Source organism: Netta rufina, assembly GCF_964035555.1.
Source record: "Netta rufina genome assembly, chromosome: 9".
In the NCBI taxonomy this organism is placed as follows: Eukaryota; Metazoa; Chordata; class Aves; order Anseriformes; family Anatidae; genus Netta; species Netta rufina.
In genome coordinates this window covers 12,293,151-12,318,388 of record NC_140132.1, presented here as the reverse complement: position 1 = coordinate 12,318,388, position 25,238 = coordinate 12,293,151, and the positions used below count along the sequence as shown (strand labels likewise).

The 25,238-nt window shown below is 51.0% G+C and overlaps 1 protein-coding gene across 3 annotated transcripts in view; it reads left to right on the top strand.

Annotated features, from left to right (window-relative positions):
* HDLBP (high density lipoprotein binding protein) overlaps positions 1 to 25,238 on the top strand; it is a 37,353-nt gene that overhangs the window by 166 nt on the left and 11,949 nt on the right. Inside the window, exons 1-15 of one of the 3 annotated variants that reach the window (XM_084292194.1) lie at positions 1,288 to 1,400; positions 14,545 to 14,612; positions 15,146 to 15,258; positions 16,177 to 16,331; positions 16,890 to 17,105; positions 18,735 to 18,941; positions 19,429 to 19,644; positions 20,486 to 20,692; positions 20,911 to 21,018; positions 21,530 to 21,634; positions 22,078 to 22,156; positions 22,845 to 22,984; positions 23,293 to 23,397; positions 23,653 to 23,766; positions 25,109 to 25,195. In XM_084292194.1, coding sequence (XP_084148320.1) covers positions 15,183 to 15,258; positions 16,177 to 16,331; positions 16,890 to 17,105; positions 18,735 to 18,941; positions 19,429 to 19,644; positions 20,486 to 20,692; positions 20,911 to 21,018; positions 21,530 to 21,634; positions 22,078 to 22,156; positions 22,845 to 22,984; positions 23,293 to 23,397; positions 23,653 to 23,766; positions 25,109 to 25,195 — 1,815 coding nt within the window. In that variant the 5' untranslated portion in view covers positions 1,288 to 1,400; positions 14,545 to 14,612; positions 15,146 to 15,182. Of the gene's footprint in view, positions 1 to 1,287; positions 1,401 to 11,259; positions 11,331 to 14,544; positions 14,613 to 15,145; positions 15,259 to 16,176; positions 16,332 to 16,889; positions 17,106 to 18,734; positions 18,942 to 19,428; positions 19,645 to 20,485; positions 20,693 to 20,910; positions 21,019 to 21,529; positions 21,635 to 22,077; positions 22,157 to 22,844; positions 22,985 to 23,292; positions 23,398 to 23,652; positions 23,767 to 25,108; positions 25,196 to 25,238 lie in introns of those variants that run through there. The other 2 variants (XM_084292193.1, XM_084292192.1) reach the window with 2 other exon arrangements.

The following is a 25,238-nucleotide window of genomic DNA, read 5'->3' as shown; positions in this document are numbered from 1 at the left end:
TGGCACTGGGAAGGGAGGGAGGTGCGGGAGGGGAGCGCCGCGGGTACGCGGGGCGAGGCAGCGGGCCCGGCTCGGCGGCCGGGCGGGCTCCGCCGCCTCCGACAAGATGGCGGCAGCAGAGAGGCGGGCGCGGGGGGCGGCATGTCTAGCGGGCGCCCGGCTCTGCTCTATGGTCCCGGCCTTCCCCATTGGCTCGGGGCGGGTCACGTGCCGCCGCCTGCCCCCCTCCCCGGCCGCTCTACCCCCTCCGTACCATAGAGATGGGGCTGGGAGTCCGCCCACGCCGCTTGAGGTTGGGGGGGGGGGGGGCGCGAAACGTGAGGGGCCGGGTGCGGGCTGCGGCGCTGAGGGGGCCGGGGCCGCCTCGGGTGGAGCCGGGGGGCAGAGCCCGAGGTCCCTGGGGCTGCTTGGGCGGCTCTAAAATGGCTCTCGGCGGGATAAGGGCTGGCTGCAGCCCACCCGTAACCGATGAGCCGAGCAAGGCCCCCGAATTTACAGCTCTGGTTGAGAGTTTGCGTGCGGATTCGCAGTGCTCTGGCTGGGAATTAAAAATGAGGGGCGTCTGCAGCGCCAAGGGGTTCGAGGGAGTCGTTTCTTTTCCGGTTGTCTTGCGTAACAAGAGAAATCTATGCGTTGATATGCGTTGTGTTGCCTTACTGCGGATCTTCTGTTCATTGAGGCAAGGGAAGCGGTGGCCCAGCGGATTAGAGGCTCCGTTTCCCATGCTGTTGTTACCTGAATGCTGCGACATTCACGTTAGTTAAAATAGTTTCACAGATGGTATAATGGCTTTTTCTTTTTTCCTCCGTTCCAGTCTGAAAACTGGTGGTCCAGGCATAGTTTTGTAGGTGAATTGGGTATTCCTCCCTCTGGTACAGGAATATACACTAGAAGAAGGGCAGGAAAAGAAACAGTAATGGAATCTGTAGTTCTGTGTCTGTCAGAGCCCTGTATCTCCAGCCCTTTGTTTTTACTTGTAGCGCAGCCCGTGCTAAAGGCAAGGCCAACCAGATACTCCCCCCACCAAAAAAAATAAAAAAAAATAATAATAATAAAAACCCTTTTCCTTCCAAAACATCCCACAGAGGTGTAGTTTCTCATGGCTCAGAATGACAGGCACAGGAAAAGCTCTCTCTAGACATGGAGGTAACAATATCTGCAGGCCTGTAATGGCAGGACTGGAAGAGGTGTTGCAACTCTAATTTGAGCTTTGCCTCCCCTTATAGACGCGGTAACCCTGGATCATTCTCCAGAGTCACTTTCCTGAATGTTTTCTAAGAAGCAGTTAAGGAAGGTTGCTCCTTTTGTAAATTGTTCCAGCGTTTTCCTCCTGATAGTGTGGCAGAGAATCTTTCCCTTCCCTTGGAGCACAGCAGCCTGTTCAGCTGGTGCGGGTGCAGGTAGGATCGTGCTGCTGTGTTTGGGATTTCCCCCAGCGTGCCAGTGCTGTGGGCAGAGCAGGCAGTGGTGCTGAGACCAGGCCGCAGAGTTCAGAGTGGATGTGGTGTGTGGCTGAAACGGGCAGTCACTGGGACTGGCAGGGCATCTGGGATTTCTGTATGGTAAAGGTTTGCTATGAAAACTTTATTTCTGTGATTTTTAAGAAGCCATGCAGCAATGGCTGAACTTTCTGGTTGGGTTCAGGAATCTACAGAAGGAAATCTTCAGGCTCCTACTATGTACGCTTGTAAAATGAGCCTTGAAGTGAAAGAGGAAGACTCTAGCAAGTGTCCTCATGCTTAGAAACTGGCAAGCAGTAAAAACGGGGTCTGGAATCTGCCTTTGTGCTTTCCTGGTGGTCAGAAAGAGAAGTTACAGACCCATCGGTCTCATTCTGAGCAGAAGGAGGCACTGAGTGCAGTCTGGCAGGACATCACTGAGAAACGCCAGCCTGTTAGCACCCTGTGGATCCCACGCAGTCCGAGCCTACTCTCTGGACGTGACCCTCGTGGCTGTGCACTCGTGGTGTTGCCGAAGACGTGCACTGCTGAAGGAGTTGCAACAGGGCTTTTTAAAGTGGGCTGAGGAAGGCATGCTCACCGGGGTGTAACGAGTCTAACTTGTCCAAGAGCATGTTCCTGGGAGGCCCAGAGCCCATAAAACTTTTGCAACGTGGGCCTGTGCAAGAATTAAGTAGGTGTTGATTGTATTAAAATACCAGAACAGATAAAGAAGGGATGTGAAGGAAAACCCAGCTGCAGTATTAGGCTGCCCGTGGTCGTCTTCCTGATTGCCTTAACCTTGAAAGAAGAGAGCATTCGGTTGGATCGTGTAGTGCGGCACTGTTAGGTGGTGGCTGCTTGTTTTCTGTCTGTTTTTTTTGGGGGGGATTTGGTTTAGAAGCTATTCCAGTGGGGCCCATGCTCGTGGGAGGCGGTGGCGGTTCTCGTGGGCAGCAAGGCTCCGCGGGGAAGGCAGGGCCCGGGCCGGTGGGGCCTGCGAGGAGGGACTGGGGGGGAGCTGGGGAGAGACCCAGAGCTGTTCTCATAACCTGGTGGGGTCGTGTGAGGCTGCTACTTGGGGCAGGAGCTCAGTGTCCCAAGTCAGGGGTTGTTTCAAGAGCTCTTTTCATTTTCGTTTCAGAAATGACTAGTTTTAGAAGAAAATTTTTGGGTTACGGTGTTACCCTGGATGGACTTAGACCTGAGAGAATTCGTCTTGTAGCTTTATTTAGCCGTCCTTTAGCTTTAAAAGGAGAACTGTTTACATCCTAAAAATCTGCTGGTAGAATCTTGTGAGTTATATTGCCATCGTAAATGGAAAAAGCCTGCGTGCTTCAGAATTGCAGTGACCTTTTTCCCCCATCTTCCTTCTATGCACTAACGCGGCCCTGTAGCTCTCGTGGTGTGACTTCAGTGGAAGAGAATCTCACATTCTGAAGGGAGGCAGGTTGAAAAGAGATGTATCAATAAACAAGGAGGAAAAGTTCTGGCCAAAGCGGGGGGAAAAGCTTCTTTATTTAGAATATTGTATGTGTATAGAAGTCTCTGGCTTGCTGGAAGATTTATCTGCTTAAGGTTTTAATTCTAACAAGGGAAAGTAGTTGGGCTAAGATAAGTGCTCTGGGTTTATTTTGTCTTGTGTGAAACTTATCTATGTTGAAGCTGAAGCAGTGCTTTTTTCCTTCGTTTAGGTGATCTTTGTTGTTTCACCGTGCAGGTATTTTCCCAGTCTCCCAGAAATAGGAGCCTTCTTTCTAGCAGCTATTGTTTTATGCATATTGTTGTCTTTGAACTTGCTGGTAGACATCGCTCATCTCGTGACTGCTTCGACTTTGTTGATTCTCACATCTGGCAGATGTTTCGAGTCTTGAAGATAGCTACTCCTGTTTTGCAAACTATGAGTAGGTATCTTAGCGTGTAAGTAACGAATACGTTCCTGCCTCCTGGTGCTGATCTGCTGACTTGAGTTGACTCGGGAAACATTTGGGGTTGAGCTAGGCACGCTGAAACTTTGTGGCTGTGTGTTTTGGACAGGGTTAAATAGGTTTCTCCTGCAAAGAAGGCAGGGAGCGTGCGGCCATGTGTGCTTGTGAGCATCCAAACACCATTCAGATTTCTGCCCGCTGTCTTAACGCAAAATGGCAGTGGCGTGTAGAGGAGGCAGGAGGAGAGACGAAGAACCTGGTGGCAGACCTGACATCGCAGCAGTTCTCCTTTCTAACTGAGGGAGGATGGAGTCTCTTCTACAGCATTTTTGGCAGCCGCCAGTCTCGGGAAGAAACCTCTGCCCGGCAGGAGCAGCGCACAAGCCCCGTGCCAGGCTGGAGCGACGTCGGGAGGTTGCTGAGCGTGGCAGTGGCTGCGGCCCTGCTGGGGCAGCCACACCGGGAGCACGATGCCCCTGAGTGGCAGCAGCTGGGGCAGGGAGCTGCGGCCAGCTGGAGCCTCGAAAGAGGTGCTTGCAAAGCAGCTGGCAGGAGAAACAGGGAGAAAGCAGAGAAGAAGATGGACCGCAAAAAGGGAATGGTTGGAGGAAACCTTAATGAGTTTAACTGCAATGGAAAAATGGCACTGCGAGAAGGGAAGGGATTGGCTTGGTGGCTGTAAGATACCAAGAAATGATGATTCATAGGAAAAAATCTGCCTCTGAGAGGATTGAATAGCACAGTAATATTCATGCAACCTCCCTTAAACGACACTCTTTAATTTAATTGTAAAGTAAAATGGATTTATTTGTTGACGCAAAATGGAAGTGGTACCAGATCCTGCTACACCCAGCAGCACAGAGTCTGGAACTGTTTTCCAGCATCGTTTTTTTTGTCTTTTCTAAAGATTTTACACTAATGGGAAAGAACCGTTTGGGAAATGCTTGGGGGTGGAACTGATGGATGTGTTTGTTGCTAATAGGGGCTGGGGATGACAGCCACACAGAACTCCTCAAGTGCCCTGCATGTGAACAGAAGTCATAAATGTGGGTGATTCTGGTAAAAACCGTCCATACCTGTAACGTGTACAGCACACCCTCGTCTGAACAACAAATACCTGGGAATGAACCCTTCTGGAAGGGAGTGCTGATACCCTGACAACTGCTACTGGCAGGCTGTGGCTCTGTGCCTGGTGATCCTGTGTCCCAGCACCTAACTCCCCCTGAAGGAGGAGAGGCTGGGAGCTGGGCAGTATTTTGGCTGTTACCGCTCAGCTCGGAGGTGGCCAGACCCAGCCTTTTCCTTGCGTGGAGCTCGTAATTCCTCGGTGATGGTCTCAGTCAAAGTCCACAGAAGAGCTGCCTGCCCCACGCAGAGGACTCAGACTTTAAAGGAAGGTCACTGGTATCGTATCTCGTCGTAAATATAAAGCAGATGCAGCGAGCTTTCGTAAAGCTAACCTCTGGCAGATATTTCATCAGGGACCAGCTGCCTGGAAGAACCATCTTGCATCATTCAGATGTCAGCCTTGGTCTAGCATATTGGCACGTAGCAGGGGCATCACTCTGTCCCTTTACCCCCACGTCAGCTAGTTTTGGTGGACTGTTTCTTCACACTGTTTTTTGTGGTGGTTTGTCTGAAAAATCCCTGAAGGCCTCTTTGAGAGGAGCACTGAGTGCCCAGACACCCAGTGCTTGGTGCAGGTGCAGCCACCTGCAGCAGGGCCTCTCGCTGTTTCTCTTCCTGTTTCTGGTCCCCTGCCCCTGGCTGTCCCCATGTTTCTGGTACTGGGGATTAAACAGGACAAAGCCTGGGGCAGGGACATCGGGCATGGGGTGGACACCCAGTTCGGGTCAGGAAAATGGAAGTGAAGAAGGGTCAGAGCTGCTGCCGGGAAGATGGCCCTGTTGGGAGGGATGGGGCAAAGCCAGAGAAAAGCCCCAGTGGGGTGAGAGGCTGGGAGCTCCCGAAATGGGGCCGTTGCTGTTCGTCCCAGGGTTCAAGTCTCCCCAGAGGTGCTGGAGGCAGAGCAGGCTGCCTGAGCTCCCTGCCCCTCCCTTCTCAGCTGGAGCCCGACCCTGGCAGTTTCCATTGCACAGCAGAAAGTAAGTTTGCTGTTATCTCTGTTCAGGTGATAAAAGGGAACGTAAACCTTGCGTCGGAGCAGCTGGAAGGAAAGCCGAGGAGGACAGCTCGGAGAGCAGGCAGGGTGTGAGAGGGAGGGCGGCAGGTGTTAGGGTTGGCCTGTTGCTGTATGTGCTGGTGTTTCAACATTAACGCCTTAGCGCTTGCTGCAGCCTGCTGGGATGTAGGTGCCTGGTCATGCAGGGACCCTTGGCATCTCTGGAGAAGCTCTGCTTTGTAAATATGTGACTCTGCTTGAAAGTAGAGCTGGTTACGTAGCACTGAGGAAACTGGAGTCCTACACCTGCTCTTACAAACGGTGTCATGAAATTAAAACGTTGACTTGACGGCTCTGGTTGTGATGGAGCTGTGGCTCGAAATGAGATCAAACACAGTACCCAGCGGAAAAAGTATCTGGAGACATCTCGAAGTTCTTGGAAGAAATGTTAAACCTTTGATTTCTCTCTGCAGCCTCGCGCTGCTCATCCAGCAGAGACAGCAGCGGCGTGTGGGTGGAGGACTGCACGGCATCAAGTGTCAAAGCAAAAAAAAAGGTGCCTAAAACAGCACACGTGCCCTGCCAGCTCCAACCCAAAGACGAGCAGGGTGGGACTGGAACTGGTTCAGTTATCAGAAGATGTTTTAAGTGTAAAATAATACTTTTCTCAACAATTGAGGGATATAGCTTCACTCGGTTCCTGCTGTCTGTCTCTCTTCTTTCATAGCAGGCTTAGAGTGGCCTTGCAGCTTTGGAAGGGAAGACCGTGGGTTTTTTCCCTGTCAGTTCAGATCACCGTGATGTAATTCTCTCTAACTCACCAAGAGCCTTTTGCTTGGCCTGGTGGAGATTAGGAATTAGCGCTTGGCTGTGGATATGCTGAGCCCCTGTTGCATGGGCTATGAATAGGACAAAGGGAGGTTATGCTTAAATAGGGTCTTGTCACAGCTTTCCAAAAGTGGCAGTTAAAATCAGGTATTTACTTCATTGTTTTTTCGCAGGGATTGCTGCCAAACAGAAGATATTTTGGGTTCCTTCCCTCTCCAGACAAATCGCTAGCCTCCCTGCAAGTTTGCTTGATTTTTAGTAGTTCTTCTAAGGTTTGCGCCCGTCACAGTAACGCTGGCTTTTGTGGGTCGTGTTTTCAAACTGTTGATTGTAACCTGATGGTAGAAATAAAGAGGAAAATCTTCAAAGTAAGCGTCGTGCAAAGCCACGTGACTTGGGGAGCTGGAACTCCGGAAAAAAAAAAAATACCAGAGCACGTCGAAAGTTTATAGAAATGGAGCTGCAGCATTCCCTGACGTCTCCGTTGTCCAATAGACATCAGTAACTGAGGAATCTTTAAAATCTGTCAAGGGGCCAGGAATAACCCTGCTTAGGTTTTTCTGTATAATATCTGGAATCAAAGGAGCTAAGCAAGGTAGAAAGACTCTCCTCTTGTTTAGTTTGTCGTTTTTCTTATCTTTTTTTCATTTGCTTTATCTCCTTACCTAGCAGAGTCTCTGTGAAAGGAAGTGGTGATCACCGTTAGAAACTGCTGCAGGCAGCTCCTCAGATTCTGGCCTGCAGAACTGCCTGCTGCTCACGAGTACCTCTGGGAGCAGAGCAGGGAAACCGCTGGCACCTCTAAGCGAAGGGACACCGGCAACTTCACGTTGTCTAATTAGGTGATGAGTACTGCAAAAAAATTGAGGGGGGGGAGTTCAGGCCTTGCAAGTGCCTTGCTTTTCCAAGCTACGTGATACGTAGTGCATGAGAGCTTCTGGCAACGTCTCTTAAAAAAAAAAAAAAAAAAAATGCCACGTGTTCATTTTATATTACAATTGTCGGGGAGAGGGAGCGAGGGACTCTGAGAAGGTAAACAAAAGAAGTCCAACCTGGTAGCTGAAGGAGGGTGAAGTGAAAGTTTCCTTTTGAAGAGCAGACAGAAAATAGCGTATGCTTTGTTCTGCAGCATCTCTGCAATCCGCGCTCGTTGGCTCGCTGTGATATTTAACCACAAGTGTTCAAACAGGCCTTGGGAAGTAGCTCTCAGCTAATTACCAGTGGCAGATTTCTCTTCGGTGCAGGTTGAGCAGGGACCAGCAGTGCTGCAGCAGCCCTCTGAAGGCACCTGTGTCAGATGAGCACGCAGTGGTAATTTTTTAAATGAAAAATCATGTTCAGGTAATAACATGCTTTGTGTTCAGCATAAGCAGTTTGCCCAGGACATTTGTGCAGCTTTGGAGCCCTCATCACCCCGATGTGGCCCTGCTGGGAGCAGGAGGCTGGGCTATACACCAGGGCCCCAGACCTCCAGCTGAATTTTGAAGCTCTGAATTTCTGTGATTTCTTCCTGTTCCGCTACCCTGTCCAGGCTGCCTGTCAGGGAACTTGGTTTCCAACTCGCTTCCCAGTCTTTGAGTCAAGTCAGTGTTTTGTTTTGCTTTACTGTAAAGCTGTAAGGCAGCACAGGAAGATGCTTCCTTTCACTTTGTCCCTCGTGTTTAAACTGCTTTCTGGATCTCCAAGGCAGAAGACCTGAAGTTTGCCTCTACTCTGACAAACTTTTCAATGACTAGATTTGCTCTAACTGCCTCTGAAGCACAGGTAGGAAATCCACCTCAATCATTCTTGGTCCGAGTGTATTATTTCTCTGTTAAATTCCCAGATTTCTCTCCCAGTCTCTGTGGAAGAAGTGCCTCTGACCTTTTGCGTGGATTTGGATTGATTTTATTAAACTGTCCATTGACTTTCTTCCTCATCTCTGAAATGGCATTTGTTTTGTCATAGCACCTGGTATCCAAGGATCACAGCGTTCTGAACAGCGTGGAACGAAATACTAACTCCACAGAGTAAATCAAGACCCCTGGGTGTGTACAGCCAGGGCGACTGGGAGAATTTCACCACAGCAGAGCGGTACCAAAACGAACAGTGGAGCTCAAGTCTCCCGATGGTTTGTCAGTGTTAACCACCACATCCAGTTGCCCCACGGTATTCCAGTGTAAGAGATGCATGCCTCCCCCTGAACTCCAAGCTTTTTCTCTCGCTGTGGTCAGAGGGTGTTGAAGGTACTCGTTCATACTGGAACCCTGCCTATAGCACTGAGTTGCTCTTCTTCTCCCAGAATAATCTATTTTGCTTGTCCCCATTTTATAGAGCGCCCTGTGATCGTTTAGGAGAGGCAGCATATATATTGTTTGCTAGCTGATGGTTGCATAATTTTATTGTCAGAGTGCCCAGGAAATAAATAAGTCATTAACAACCATTTTGGCCTGAGTGGCCTGCTGAGGTTAGTCACCTTCCTTCAGTGGCTGCTCAGCCCCTGTGTGCAGGGAGAGGATCGCCCTCTATAAACAAGATGGATTTACCAAGAGAGGCAAATGATGTCGTGCTCCCCTGGGACCCCTTATTTATACCACCTGGGTTACGTGAGACAAACACATGCAGTCGCTCTGTGCCTTCCACCCCTCTCCCTCAGTCACAGTGGAGTTGGGATTAGCGTATGGGCTCAGGTAGACTTTTATTTTCTACTTGGGTATTTACAGTGGGCCTCTGAAGATGGTGAGGTTGCCTTAGGTACAGAATTAGGGCAGAATTTGGCCCACAGAATCCTTGCTGACTGGTAATGGTGTATGACTGAGGAAAAGAGGTGCCCGACTTGAACGCCTCTGGCATTTTCCTTCCTTGTGGCAAATAAATCTGGTCTGAAAGCCACTGAGAGACACATAATGTGGACTCACTTTCAGTCAGTGTTTTATGATGATTTCTCCTCATTCTCATGATGGATCTATATAACTTGACCCTTCTCTTCAGAGTTCTCCTGTAGAAATAAAAAAACATCCCACTGGAAAGGGGGAGGCCATAGGGATAGCTTCAGAGCTGAGCAGCAGACCTTGCTTTCTTTGGCTGAGACCCGAAGTGCTCTCTGGCATACGAGTGCCCTGTGTCCTGAATCCTCTTCCACCATGTTTTGTTATTGTTTTTAATATTCAAATTGCTTCCTTATCCCATTCTCCCCCCAGCCTGTTTTCTGTCATGCCGCTGGTGAGGGATGTGCCAAAGTGGATATTCCCAGGGGAAGTTCTTTTGTGGTGTTCTGTGACTTGTGTGTGTGTGGGATGAGCACCCAGGGTATGAAAAGGGTGCTTATTTGTACAGTTCTAGAAATCTGGAGTTATATTTAACAGGAAATAAAGTCACAGCGCTCACTTTGGAGCATGCTTTGGTTGCTTTCCAAATAAGGCTGGCAGTTTCTGGAAGGAAAAAGGGATAACAACAAAATATAAGAACAGGCTGGGAGAAATCCTTTGCGAAATCCCAGCTCAGCTGAGGGTGCATGTGCCAGCAAAGCCCAACCTTGTTGTAGTCTTCGCTCCAGTGGTTTAAGGAGCTGAAAGTTTCCTCCTCCCTTCCCAAAGAGTCCTGGAGTCACTATGGAAAGCTGCTTAGTTCCTCAGCCTTGGCTTTCACACCGGACGTGTTTGGGGCTTGTTTTTGGAACCCATGTTCGTCAGTGTTAAGTTTATCTCTGTTTGAGTTTCATATTTCCACCAGTCCATTTTTTGTGTCCTCCCTCTGCCTGGTGATATGAGCTGCCAATTTGATAAGCTGTGGAAACTGTGGATTGCCCAAGCCTTCAGCCTTGCTGTCGCACGTTGGTGTTCTTTTCTAGGAGGCTTCCTTCTTGCAGGTGGAGAAACCAGGGTCTGGTGTAGTGCTGCTGAAGCACGCTAGGAGCAGGGGGGCAGGTTGGTGTTTGTCAAGGTGTTGGGTACCTTTTTCTGTCTTCCCTCCCCTCAGCTACCAAACCCAGCACTTGGAGGTGAGTTGCCAGTTGTGGGCACGTAGCCCAAGAGGAGCTGAGCAGCCTCTGTAGACCTCACCCTGCCTGTGCCGAGTCCCTCACTGGGCACGGTGGGATGCTGGTGGAAGGGGCATCGAGTCGAAATGGGCCTTGCAGCATCCTTTGAATGTGGGTTCATCCACACACAGGACACTTGGTGGATGCGGGAGGAAAAGTGGGGTCTCATCCCCGACTCTTTACCCCATGGAATGTCTCAGTCCTGTGTGGAGAGCAGCCCGGGGCAGCTGTCCTGTGGCAGCAAGGAGGCACGTGGCGAGCTGCCCTCGGCCTTGCAGCACCCTCCTGCCACTTGCAGCTGCGAATAAAGGAAGAGGCACGGAGATGTGGAAGGATATTCCCTTTTAAACAGGCTGGGAGAGGGAGCTGCGATAAAAACTCACAGCTCCATAATGGTTGCTGGTTGCAGGACGCCCTGCGTCCCTAGAGGACCTCCAGTACCCATGGCTACGAGCAGCCCGTCCCCACGCAGACAGGGCCAGGTAACGAGGAGGAGCTCGGGGGCTCAGCACCGCGCTGCCTCCTGGGCTTCACCGTGCCCAGCTGCGCGCAGTTAATTGGGCACAGCCGATTTAGGGCCGAGGCTGGGACCCCCAGGGACCCCCCAGCACCTCGGGGCCCTCCGGGAGCTGCACTGAGCCGGGTGCCAGGGCCCCGTGACGTGGCAGCGGCGGCTCTCGGCTCCCGGTACCGAGCTGCGCCTCCTCTCCCCCAACCCCACGGGGGGCACACGGGGGGACACGACGCTTTGGGGCCGAGCCCCGACCCCTTACAGGCTACCGGGGAGCGCGGCAGCCGCCCTGCCCCCGGTGCGTGCTGGCAGCGCCCGGCCAGGCCGCGGTTCGGCCGGGCGGGAAGGGGGCAAGTCCCGCTGACGTGCGGCGCGGGGATTGGCAGCGGCCCGCCCTATATAGGCCCGGCCGAGCCCGCCCGCCGCTCTCCCCCCCGAGCGCTCCCGGTCCTTCAGCAGAGCGGGCGAGCGGGCACCGGCCGGAGTGAGTCGGGGCTGGGGAGCCGGGGGAGAGGGCTCGGGGCCGGGCTGGGCTGAGCACGGGGTGGGTGTGGGGGGAGTTTTAGGGGGGGGGGTGAAAGAGGGGAGCGGGGGGCTCCGGGCTGGGGCACGGGGGGGGAGGCTGGGGCCGGGGTCAGCCCTTGCGAAACGGCGCGGGGTGAACGGCCCCGGGGCTGAGCCAGCGCCTCGCCTCCCCTCCCCTCCCGCTCGGCTCCGGCTCCTCACGTACCCATTTCTCTCCCCGTTTCTCTCCTTCTCCCCTTCCGCCACCCCTCGCGGGGGCTGCGGGGCCGCCCCGCTCCCACCCAGCGCTTCGGGCCGGTGCCGCCCCCCCCCAAATCCCCGTGTCCCCCCCCTCCCGTGACAGCGGCCCCGGCCCTGTCCCTTTAAGGGCTCCGCCCCGCCCCCGGTGCCGGCAGTGCTGAGGTGGCGCTGGCGGCGCCGCCCGCCCGGCCCCGGCCTCCGCCGCTTCCCCCGGCCCTGAGGACGGGGCGCGGGGCGCGGGGCTGGCGGCGGGGGCACGGGGCGAGCCCGGGGGCGGCCGCTCCGTAACGCCCGGCTCCGAGCCCGGCCGTGCCCGGGAAGGCCTGGCCGTGCCCACGGTGGCTGCGGCAGGAAGCCGCGCTCAGGGCTCCATCCTGCCACGCAGCAGCCGGCCCGGCCGGACACACGGGGACCGCAGCCAGCTCCCGGTGACACCAACCAGCTCCCGGTGACACCAACCACAGGCTCAGAACTCACCCCGAGCAGCTCAGCCCCGCTGCTGTTGGCCGGGCGCAGTCACCCCCAGGTTCAGTCTCTACGCTACCGCCCAGCTCGCCATGACTGCCCACGAGGACCCGTCGGATTGGCGGCGTAACCCAAGACTTGGCCTTTTTTTTTTTTTTTTTTTTTTCGCCCCCTACAAATATTTCCCGTGTGGTTAGGTCTGGCCCTTGCTAGAGGCTATTTTCAGGATGATTTTTTTCTCCTCGTTTCAGCGCACTGTAAACTTCTGAAACTTCTTCGGGCGCACAAAGGCAGCGCCACGGACGGTGCACGAAGCAGGCGGCCCAAAACCTGTTGACCCAGTCAGCTGCACGCTGCCGTGACGTAGCCGTAATCTTAGTTTCAAAACCTGCAGTGGGAAGGCAAGGAGGTGTGGGCTCCGAAGGCAGCGCCTGAGCTGCTGCTGCTCGCGTTATGTTTAAAATACCATTCTGATGGCCGCCTCCAATTTTGGCCAGGGATGAATCCCTGAGGCCTACAGTATACCAGATGTTTGGGGTTACTGGAGATGAATAACATTTGTTCTTAGCTCGCTGCATGGGTGACGAAGCAGAAATTCATGTGGGTAAATACTGCCCTTAGTTTTCTCGGTGAATATCTAGCTCTTCTCTGAGGTGTTGACTGCAAGGAAGATCTCTGCAGCTGGCGTGGACACAGTGAAACCAACAGCTGTGCCTGGAGGTTACGGCTCTCGGGCGAGCACTGTATCGGGTGTAGTTTCACTGACTTCTCATCCTTACCCTCCTCTGAGGAGCAGAACCAGGTGGTACTTCCCCAGGAGACAGAGCTTTAAGCGCATCCATGCCACGAATGAGGCTCCAGCCAGACCTCGACAGCTGCTTGTGATGTACGGAGTGCCACTGGCTCCTGCCCTCGGCCCTGCTTGCAGCTTGCTGTGAGGTGGTGGCACTTTGATAGCGACGTGGTGGGCTGGAGGAGCCTACAGCTGCTTGAAGGCCTTGCCCAAATAACCTGCAGCGGGTGCAGTGCCACTTCCCTTGGTTCTGTGGCAGCTCCGTCGACACTCTGGTGTAGTCCCTGGTGTGAGCATGGCCAGCAGGGAGAAGCCGAGCTTTTCTCTGAGAGCAGGTGACCAGGCTGACCAGCCACCCGTCCTCACGTACCAGCCGTGCAGAGCCTCTGCGTGCTGTGGAAGCTGTGCTTCAGGTGCTGTGGCTGGCTGGTAGCTGTCACCTCGCAGGAACAGGTCGTTAGGGAATTAATTGTAACATTAGCTCCATTGCTTTGATAGCAGGAGGCAGTGCAATAGGTGGAAATACCCTGTGTGGCCTTCCTTGAAGTGCAGATCTCGTTTGAATGGCCTGGTTGCATTGCTGCTCTCCTTGCTCTTTCCTCTCCTTCCCTCCTGCCTCTCTTACGTCCCCTGACAGTGTCAGCATGTAGATGATGTGAGATGCCACATCACACGCTCTGTGGTTTTGGGCAGCTTTTCTGACGTGTTGGGAGGCCAGAAATGGGAACCGTCAGCGTACCGAAAAGTGCCAGAGCTCCCTTCAGAAGCAGCAGCAGCGCAGGGTTTGCACCGGGGAGGGACCTGCAGTGCCGTGAGCAGTCAGAGGCACTGGGGTTTAGGAGACTGCAAACCCAGCAAGAGCACACGTAAGCAGTTGGAGGGTGTGGGGGTGAACTTCCGTCCATCCGACAGTGTGCAGTGTCCTGGCTTCTACATCTTTATATTCCTGAGCACTTCTTTAACAGAGCTGCGGATCCAGATGCAGGGGATGTAAAGCTCCCACCAACAGCATCTTTTTTTCCTGGTCCCATCTTGTGGGTGCCTTTAAAGTAATCCGCGTAAATTAGTGTGGGTTTTTTTCCTTCCGACAGACAGAGTTAGGCCTGAAGACAGAGTTCAGTGCCTGGTGTATCATCTTATTACAATAAAAAATGAAGAGGTGGACTGGCCAGTAGCTGTGTGTGGATAGCCCTGAGCGTTTGCCTCAGTTTGCGAGGCCGTGGATGTTGATTCACCAAAGCTCCACTAAACTACATTCCTAACTTCTGAGTGATGGCAGAGCTGTTGGCAGGTTTTCAGGTCGTTAGTCTCCTCTGACTAGATGTCGATGCTTGCTTGCAACCCTGAAATTTCGTGTCTGTCTTGCACATTTGTTACTAATTGACTGTGTTTTTGCCTGCTGCTGGATGGCTGCTCTTGTAGCCGGTCTGATTGAAGAGCAGCTACCCCAGGCTTCCTGTTGAGGGGTTTAAGCAGGCAGCAGCGTTGTCTGTAGCTCCAGTAAAATTTGACAGGTAAAGTATGGTGAGATGTGGCTCGGTATGAGAATATTTTGGATAGGATGTAAGCTTGAAACACAGTACAGTCAGCGCTCTCTTACAGTAATGGGGGTGTTGTGTTTTCCTGTTGTCTTGGAGCAGCCACATAAATATTTTTCTTTTCTTTTTCTATAAAGCAAAAGCTGGCAGGCTGACAAACGGGCAGCTTACAGGACGGACTCTCTGGCTACTGACCATTTAGCTGGTAAGTTCCTATTTTGGGAGTGCCAAAGATCTTGCTGTTGCTAAGCATGCTTATCAGAGTGGCTTTCTGAGTGTATCCCTAAATCAGCAGCAGTTCAGACACTTAAATAAGTCATCTTTAGGAAGAGCTAGAATCCTGAGCCCTTTTCATTTTCTCTGCAGGATTAAACAGTGGTCTTGGACTGACTATCCAGACCTTTGGATACTCTTTTAAAAACTGCACGCCTTTAATAATAGATAGATTTAATTAGAGTATCCTTTAACAACTTCTGTTGTCCCCCTTTCCAAGTGACCTTCTTAGGTTGCACATCCTCTCTCTTCTTAACGAGGAGCTCTGGTTTTGGTGTCCGCTGTGCTGTGAGCTCCCCTCTGGTCCAGTAAGAGAACTGGGCAGCTGTGATGGGCACTGCAGGTGCCTTGTAGCGTCTGGCTGACCAGAAGAGCATTTAGCAACACGTGCTTTGTCTTGGTGGAGTAATTTTTGTGCGTCTCAAATGGTGTTGGTAATAATGCTGCCTCCTCCGTCTCTTCCAGTGGCATACCCGGATTGTGTGTGGGTGGGAAGTCGACAATGAGCTCCGTGGCAGTTTTGACCCAGGAGAGCTTCGCTGAACACCGCAGCGGCCTGGCTCAGCAGCAGGTGAAAGGTGAGAAAAGAGCTGAGTTCCCATCATGTGCCTTTAAACACAAACGAGGTTCCTTGCTGTTAGCCAAGCTCATTCCAGGCATCCAGTTCACCACAAGTGTGCAGAAATTGCATTCTTCATTCCTAGTTTGGTGGCTCACCACATGCTCTGGCCTTCCACCAACGGCAGCACAGAGGTGATGCTGCACGGGGCAGAGCCAGGAGGAGGCAAGCCTCAGGTCTCCACAGAGCTCTGACAGGCAATTCTGTCAGCCGTGGGAACAGCATACGTGCAACAGTGGGGCACTGGGCATCAATGTGCTGGACTCGGTCCTTTTCTTCCTTTGCCCGTCCAGGTTTTGGGGGGGATGTCAGTGTAACTGCTGACTGGCTCACTGGTGCATTTCTGCACCCATCCTCCAGCTGCCAGCTGGCCCACTTGGCACAGCCCAGTGCACAACTGAGCGGAGCATAAGGTCCCCATCCAGGCTTTCCCTGCAGTCTGCTTCTAACTATAGTGCTTCTCTCTGCCCTCCTTCTGGTGTACCTTTGTCTTATCCCCCTCAGACTTGCAGCCTTGCTCCGTTCCTTTCAGTTCTTCCTGCTCAGCTTGTTATCCCTCCATTAGCTCCTCTTTACAAAGGTTGCAGAAGTGTGCTGTTTGCTGCCACCATTCACTTGCAACATTCACTTTCTGCACCCAAAGTGTCTGCTCAGACAAGGCTGATTGGTCATGGCATCTGCTGTGGTCTGTACTGTAGTGAGGTCAGTTGTGCTCCAGAGTTGGCTTTTCCACAAACACAACTGTAATAGCATTAATAGTAGTGCACACGTCCCTTGCTCTCCGTTCATAGTAGTGCCTGAACACACTTGCACCCCCTATGATGAACAGGGGCATTTCTGCCCGGAGAGCATCTCTTCACCGTTTATTTCACCTCAGTTACAGCTTTAAACTCTGAAGAAGAGAATGATCCTCCAACCTACAAGGAAGCCTTCCCTCCGCTCCCTGAGAAAGCACCATGTTTGGAAGCTGCCCAGGAACCCGCTGGGCCCTGGAGCAAAATCCGACCGATAAAGGCTTCTGTCATCACTCAGGTTGGTGGGAGCAGGTGCCCTATTCCCCCTCGGTCCAGCCTTCCTCCAAAAACCAGGTGAAGTGAAGCTGACTTTCCCCAGAGTGTGAACTCCTTCATGTGTCAGATTGGCAGGCTCTTTGCTGTACGTTCTCCCAGGCTGCGAGGAGGACTCCAGCTGAGACCTAAGACCACTCTGAGGGGGGAAGGATGTGTTGGAAAACTGTTCAGAGAAAGCTCTCAGTCCCTGTTGCACAAATAGCTACCAGAGCAGGCCTGAAGGGAGGATTGCAGAATTCAAGCAACGAGCACTAATGTGTTAAAATACTCCCACCACAGCTTAGTGCTCCTGCCTGCCTGAGATACTTTAGGAAAACCCCTGGTGTGGGACAGTCTGCCAGCTGAAGTGCTCTTGCACTTTCCCTGCTTGCAGCTGGTGTCTCCACTGGAAGGGCTGATGGGTTGCACAAACCTGGGAATTTTTTATGTCAGTGAAGTCCAGTACGGCTATGGAGGGAGGCACTGGCAATCAGAAGCGTACTGACTGCTTGCTGTGCCCATCTGTCCTGTGGCTGAGCAGGTGTTTCATGTGCCACTGGAGGAGAGGAAATACAAGGACATGAATCAGTTTGGAGAAGGCGAGCAGGCCAAGATCTGCCTCGACATCATGCAGAAGACAGGAGCTCACCTGGAGCTGTCTCTCGCAAAGGACCAAGGCCTTTCCATCATGGTCTCTGGCAAGTTGGAAGCAGTCATGAAGGCTCGGAAGGAGATTGTCGCTCGGCTGCAGACTCAGGTGAGGGCATCTAACTGTTTCACACTTCATCTTTGCTCTTCCCCAAGACTCACAAATGTTTTGAGACCCCTGGGCGTGTGTGCTTATAAGGCAAAGAGGTGTTATTAGATGAGTAATTTAGCTTTGCTGTATATTTTCAAAGCATACAATTGGCAATTTTGGAATGGAGATGAGGCTTAAAATAGGGTTCAAAGCTAATTACAGGCCATGCTGTTGCATGGAGGGTGGAGTCTGCAATCTCGGAACACTTGAATTGCAGGCACTGACTTTATGCTGAGGTGCTGGAGGGGGAGCAGGCCCTTCACACGAAGCTAGCAGCATGGGAGAATGGGACTGTACCTTCTCTGTAGTCCTTCAGAGGAGAACGTGGCGAGATGGGAGAATGACAGGTAGAGAAGAGGGAAGTCCTGCCAGAAGCTGAAAGCTTCAGATCAGGGTTCTGCGCTGAGTAACTCAAGCCACAGTGGTAAGGAGCCGCAGCCCCGTTGTTTCAATTGCTTCTCCTTTCAGTCCTTTAGGTTTTGATTCATAACCTTCAGCTTCTTGAGTTCATAGCTAGGGTGGTAGTTCTTGTTAAGCTGTATCACAGCCAGGTCTTGTAGTGTGCATCAAAGTGTAATGTCACAGGTGGTTAATGCAGTAGTTAATGCTGCCCTTTGCTTCACTGCTATTCAACTCATGTGTCATACCCTACCGGAGGGAAAAGAAAGAGACAAACCCTAAATAAAGTACATTTCAAAAACTAATTCAGGTTGTGCTGAAATACACAACCAACTGTCCCCACACGTACCTCCTACTGCCCTGGCCCCCAGACAAAGGTGTGTCTGTATTCCCAGCTCTCCTAGGTTTGGCTGGCTTCATTATAGGGACACACAGCTGAAGACCAAATGATCTTTTTTATTTTTTTCCAGTGTAGGTTGAATTTTAAGTGCCTAATTGCTGTTAGTAGTTACATATTTACAGGTATTGAGAGCATGGTAGCAATCATAAGCTAGCATGTTGATAAAAACTCAGTGAGAAGGAAGAAATCAGAAATCACTATTATAAAACAGCCCTTTGAAGGTAAATCGAGGGCATCTCTTGGGACCCCTTTTCTGCAAGAGTTCTTCTACAGGTAGTCCTGGGAGCAGTGTTAGATTGGAGACACCAGTGAGCAGCAGTAAGCATCTCATAGCTGTCTGCCTGCTCAGATAGGTTTCTGGTGTTGAATTTCTGTTTCCTAGGAGTCAGACCGTGTGTCTTGTTCTCTGTAGCTTTAGCAGCAGTCGCAGTTCAGATAAACGTCACCCTTGAGCCATCGTCTCAGTTGTTGTCTGGTACTGCTTCTGCTTCGTATGCTGAAAGACAGGCACCTCCTCATCTGTGCCTGAAGGCCTTTGCAAACTCTGAGTAAGCTTCTGTAGAAACTGAAGGGTTTTGAATGAAAGGTGGGATTTAGACTCCTGGTGTACAGGTATTGTAGATCAACTGTGCAGTATCAGTCCTTAGACAAGAACGTGCTGGGAAGACAGTGTTTGCTCCTCAGTAGTACTGCTGAGCAGCATCTAACTTGCTTTCCTTGGCTCTGCTTCCGTGGATCTACTGCTGTAGGCAAGGATTCTCACAGATGCTTGGTTTCTGTGTTTTCAGGCTTCAGCAACAGTTGCCATCCCCAAGGAGCACCACCGCTTTGTCATTGGAAAGAACGGCGAGAAGCTGCAGGACCTGGAGCTCAAAACTGCAACTAAAATCCAGATCCCCCGCCCGGATGACCCCAGCAACCAGATCAAGATCACCGGCACTAAAGAAGGGATTGAGAAAGCCCGACATGAGATCCTGCTTATCTCTGCTGAGCAGGTACCTCAGTGCTGTAATCTTACTCGTGGTATTAGCTAGAGTGCCATTTTGCTTCTCCACTGAATATTAGATATTTGTAGCCATTCTGGCCACGTTCAGTGGCTAGTATGAGTCTGAACAGAGATGTGTACTGTGCTGCTGGCTGTATGAGCACCTCTGTTGGGTTCTGCAACTTATGGTTCTCTGTTTTGACCATCTCTGAATTCCAGTAAGTTTGGTTCATATTTGAAATGGACCGTAATAAGGTACCAGCTGAGATAAGGCAAGGTGTTAGAGAAGTGAATGTCATAAAAACATCTGTAGCAACAACAAGATTTGTAGATTGAAAGGGATGAATGGAGATCTACAAGCCTGCAGGCTGGAAAGGGTGCCTGGGCCCGAGTGCCAGGTAGGGTGGCACTGGGAACGTAGCTTGTACTGGTGGTGTCTGGCAGAGCCTGTATTATGGAGGGCAGTTCCCACAGAGGTCTGTTCTGGGCTCCTGTAGGATAAGCGCGCTGTGGAGCGGCTGGATGTGGAGAAGGTGTACCACCCCTTCATCGCTGGCCCTTACAACAAGCTGGTGAGCGAACTCATGCAGGACACAGGGACGCGCATCAACATTCCTCCACCCAGTGTCAACAAGACAGAGATAGTCTTCACCGGAGAAAAGGAGCAGTTGGCCCAGGCTGTCGCTCGTGTTAAGAAGATCTATGAGGAGAAGGTATGGATGGTCTGTAGAAGATCCCCAACCTCCCCCCACCTGTTCGTAGTCCCTCTTCCCTTCTTGTTCTTCTTGTGCATCTCTCCATCACATCCTCCTCGTGTCAGCTTTGGCTCCGCAGCCCTTGCAGCCCTGGGTCTTACCATTTCCTTACTCAGCAGAGTGGGACTTGGGCTGATGCTACCAGGGAGGTGACAGACATCCCGCTTTTCTGTGTCATGGGGGGAATCAGCAGACCACAAAGAGCTCCCCTGGCTCTTGTTCACACAGGTGCTACTAAGGAGCGAAGTGTGAAGTCTCCAGTGGTGGCCACCTCACATCATCAAAGTTGTTACATAAGTACAAGTTGCTGAAGAGTGAATTTCACTCCAGTTTATTTTCCACAGCCAGCATCATTGTGAATATCCTTCTTGTGGGTTGTCGAGCTGTTTTTCCTCATGGTTAGGTCTGTATCCATGCCAGTCTGGATTTCAGCAGAGATAATCAGCTTATAGCCAAATACCCTACATGGCGTTGCGTTACAGTACTGCCTGGGGGACAGCTAGGTGTTTAAGCCCTGTTGTGCAAGTCTCTGTGTGTGTGTGTGTGTGTGCCTGTGGTCTCCTCCATGCAGTGTCCCAGGGAGTTTGCCACAGAGCACTAGTCAACTGTGAACCTGTGAGCACAAAGCCTGCTGTGGGCAAGGGCCCAAAGGGTGCTGGAGTACTGCAGAACCAGTGCGCTCGCCTTTGCTTTGCTCTTTCCTGGGTGCAGAGTTTCACTGCATCTGTTGCCTCTTCCTTTCACTCTTGTCCTTCCCCGTCCCCCTGTGATTGATGCCCCAGTGCCTCTGCCCCCACAGAAAAAGAAGACTACTACCATTGCCGTGGAGGTGAAGAAGTCCCAGCACAAGTATGTCATCGGCCCCAAGGGGAATTCCCTGCAGGAGATCTTGGAGAAAACTGGAGTCTCTGTCGAGATCCCACCCACTGACAGCAGCTCGGAGACGGTGATACTGCGAGGCGAGCCCGAAAAGCTTGGGCAGGCGTTGACTGAAGTCTATGCAAAGGTACTGGCGGGATGGACCAGGCCTTCTCAGAAAGTCGCATAAAGACGTATTTGGGAGCGCTGACAGGCAAAGTGGGAATGGTCTTGGTTGGGCTGTTAGAGATGCTGCTTACATTAAGTCAGTACTGAGGGTGCAACATAGAAATTGGACCTGAATTTTTGTGAAGGATCTCTTCCAGTCTGTCCATCAAACAGCTGCTCTGATTTTCTGTCTTTCAGGCCAACAGTTTTACCGTCTCCTCGGTCTCTGCCCCCTCTTGGCTTCATCGTTTCATTATTGGAAAGAAAGGACAAAACCTGGCCAAAATAACTCAGCAGATGCCAAAGGTATGCCTCAGCTGTAGAATGTGGTTTAGTCCAGATCACTATTTGTAGAAGAGAAGAATGTATTCTGGTGTGGGTGAAACAAGGGAGGAAATGACACAGATTTTAATATTAAAGGGAGCCTTTCTTTTACTGCTGTAAGCACTACTCATCATAAGTTACTCTTCTGGCTTGAGCCCTCCAAAGGAAGCTTTATGTGGTATTAGTTGATATAGTAACATACCTGGAAATGCTGAATTAAGCTAGGCTTCTCACTGTGAGTTAGTACCTAGAGAAATGTTAGGCAAGTAACTTCTTCAAAGCCTTTGCAGATAGTAAGGACAGCGCCAAAGCCCTAGGCTCTAGACACTATCACATGGCCAAAATTGTAAGTTCTTCTGAAAGCAGAACAATGGGTGTGCTTTGTGGGAAGGAAAATGTCTCTTAGTGGCAGAGGTGTTGTAGGCCTGACTAACAGCATTGACGTGTCTTGCATCTTGGAAAATCGTTACTGAATTGATTGCTTTGCCTCAAGGTTCACATCGAATTCACAGAAGGAGAGGATAAAATCACTTTGGAAGGACCTACAGAAGATGTGAATGTGGCTCAGGAACAGATTGAAGTCATGGTCAAGGATCTGGTAAGTTGGTGTTACTAGTTCCAGTACCTAAGAAGGGGCAGAGATGATGAGTTAGGTATCACGTCTGTATCACGTCCCTGTCCTGCCATGCTTAACAGAACTTGCAGGAGGCAGGTTGTGTAGCAGATGAACAGAGCACTTGGTTGCAAAACTCAGCTGTGGCATTCTTAGAAAATCAGCAGCAGGTCTTAAATCTTTTGATGCAGAGAAGGAAGAGTTGTTGTTCAGTTGCAACTAGGGAGGTGTGTAAGTTCTTTTAAGTGTTTCACAAACATGCTGCTTGCAGCTCAAAACAGAAGTTTCCATTCCACTTCAGAGCAGGAGGAGTGCTTATAGCTGACTACTGGAGAGTCAGTGCCAATACTGGCATCAGGCAGTTGCTTAGGGTACAAGAGGGGAGAACGGTTGGCCTATCCTACCTAGCCCTGTACAATTCTTTGCAGATCAACCGGATGGATTATGCAGAAATCAACGTTGACCACAAATTCCACCGACACCTCATTGGCAAGAATGGAGCTAACAGTAAGTGGTGTGCCTTTCTAATCTTTGCCATGCTCGGACTCTCCATGTTCAGTAGGTAGTGTCAGGGGCTCTGTAGTTCATCTAGCGTGGTGTCTCCATCACGTTTCATCTGCTCTTCTAGGGTGGTAATGGCATAAGGAGATAAATAGACACAAAGAGATAAATAAGCAGTAAGTGCTTGGGATGGTTTTAATGTATGAAAGCATCTTGACAGATTGAACAGTGGTGGGATGACTTTGCTAGGTTCTGGAGGAAATTTTATCTTGGTTGGAGAATTAAATTTAACTTTTTTCCAAGTTACTCTGTGAATTACACTTTAGCAGCTGATAGGGGGTGGTGGAAATATACCAATGAGTTTCTCCCCATTAAAGAATTCAGGATGAGAAATGAATGATCACCTTCTAATGTAAACGTGGCACTGTCTGCAGAGGAAAGAGATTCCTCACTCTAGCAAGCGAGCATTTTGCTCTCTCGATGCCACAGCATTTGCTTGTGCAGTTCTTGTGTGGCACAGATCTGCTCTTGTAGAACTCCAGAGTGAAGAGGCACTTCCCTCTGTTTCAACCCCACCCCAGTGGCCTCTTTTCAGAAATTTACTTTTGAAACAGCTTCTAAGCATTGATAATCAAGATGCCTTGTTGCAAGTCTTGGCCTAGCAGGCTGTGTCACCACCATCCTTGCCTTGAAGTTAACAGGATTAAGGACCTCTACAAGGTGTCTGTACGCATTCCACCGGACAATGAGAAGAGCAACCTGATCAGAATTGAAGGAGACCCACAGGGGGTCCAACAGGCCAAAAAAGAGCTGCTGGAACTCGCTTCCCGTATGGTGAGCAAGATGTGATGCTTGGGAGGCCACAGGGTTTTGGGCTGTTACATTCATAACATAACTTCTGGTGCAAACATGTGCCCTTTGCCCACTGAGCACTTGGATCTGATGATCTAAGTGCAAGTTGCTGCTCACAGATGTGTTTTTCTATTCCCTTGCATACTCCTTCTCTGTCAATGTAGAGTGAATCCTCTCTAGAGGAGAAAAAAGGAACACTGCTGACAGGTAAACTGTCAGGCAGCAAGCTGGTAAATAAAAGTATATGGCTCTCCTGCTGAACACTCAACTGTAATCTGTATTACCATCAGGAAAATGAACGCACCAAGGACCTAATCATTGAGCAGAAATTCCACCGGACCATCATTGGGCAGAAGGGCGAGCGGATCCGGGAAATCCGGGAGAAATTCCCAGAGGTGAGGCTTACAAGGAGATGAGGAGTCCAGAGGGGATGTTTCCTACTTGTGTACTTGTCTTGTTGCTGAAATCATAAATGTAGCAACTCTCTAATACAAATAAGAAGATACTTGTCTCTGCCAGAGGCTTGCTAACGTGGCTACCCTTTTCTGAATGGAACAAAGAATGTATAGGATTTCCCTGATCTTTGCATGTGTCTGACATAGCAGTTCCTGCGTTTGTTTGAGTTTGCTGTCAATAATTACCCCTTGCAGGTTATCATCAACTTCCCGGATCCAGCACACAAGAGCGACATCGTCCAACTTAGAGGGCCCAAGAACGAGGTGGAGAAATGCACCAAGTACATGCAAAAGATGGTGGCAGACCTGGTAAGAGGGAGTTCTGTCTGTTCTCTCCTACGCACCTGGATAGCCCAGCAAAAAAAGTACAGGTCTACTGTCACTGTACTTGGTTGGGACTAAAAACCCTTTATGATGGAGTTCTGGACAAATTTCTGGCTAGATACAGGCAGGAGGGTAATGCCTGTTGTTTAAAGGCTGTATTTGAAGGCACTTCACAGAATCGTCTAGGTAGGAAGAGACCACCAAGATCTCAAGTCCAACCTCTGACCTAACACTAGCAAGTCCTCCACTAAACCATATCGCTGAGCTCTACTTCTAAACATCTTTTAAAGACTTCCAGGGATGGTGACTCCACCGCTTCCCTGGGCAGCCTGTTCCAGTGCCTCACAAACCTCTCAGTAAAGAAGTTCTTCCTAATATCCAACCTAAACCTCCCCTGGTGCAAGTGTAGCCCATTCCCCCTCGTCCTGTCACCAGGCACGTGGGAGAACAGACCAACCCCCACCTCGCTACAGCCTCCTTTAAGGTATCTGTAGAGAGCAATAAGGTCGCCCCTGAGCCTCCTCTTCTCCAGGCTGAACAAGCCCAGCTCCCTCAGCCGCTCCTCGTAGGACTTGTTCTCCAGGCCCCTCACCAGCTTCGTCACCCTTCTCTGCACCCGCTCAAGCACCTCGATGCCCTTCTTGTAGCGAGGGGCCCAAAACTGAACACAGTACTCGAGGTGCGGCCTCACCAGAGCCAAGTACAGGGGGACAATCACCTCCCTAGCCCTGCTGGTCACACTGTTTCTTATGCAAGCCAGGATGCCGTTGGCCTTCTTGGCCACCTGAGCACACTGCTGGCTCATATTCAGCCGACTATCCACCATCACTCCCAGGTCCTTCTCTGCCTGGCAGCTCTCCAACCATTCCTCTCCCAGCCTGTAGCTCTGCTTGGGGTTGCTGTGCCCCAGGTGCAGGACCCGGCACTTGGCCTTGTTGAACTTCATGCAGTTGGCCTCAGCCCATCGGTGCAGCCTATCCAGATCCTCCTGCAGAGCCTTCCTACCCTCAAGCAGATCGACACACGCACCTAACTCGGTGTCATCTGCAAACTGACTGCGGGTGCACTCGATCTCCTCATCCAGATCATCAATAAAGATATTAATGAGAACTAGCCCCAGTACTGAGCCCTGGGGAACTCCACTAGTGACCAGCCTCCAACCGGATTTAACTCTACTCACCACAACTCTTTGTTTTGCTGATTCTTGCAGTTCTTGTGTAGAGAACTTCCTTGGGTCTAAGCCTATTGACAAAGTTCACATTTTTCAAGTTCCTGGTATGAGGCTTGCTGTGACAGCATAATGTTCAATTCTCCCTTTCTCCCTTAGGTTGAAAACAGCTTTTCAATTTCTGTCCCCATCTTCAAGCAATTCCACAAGAACATCATAGGGAAAGGAGGTGCCAACATCAAGAAGGTGATATAACTTTCCTGTCTCTGGTGCTCAGTATGATAACTGC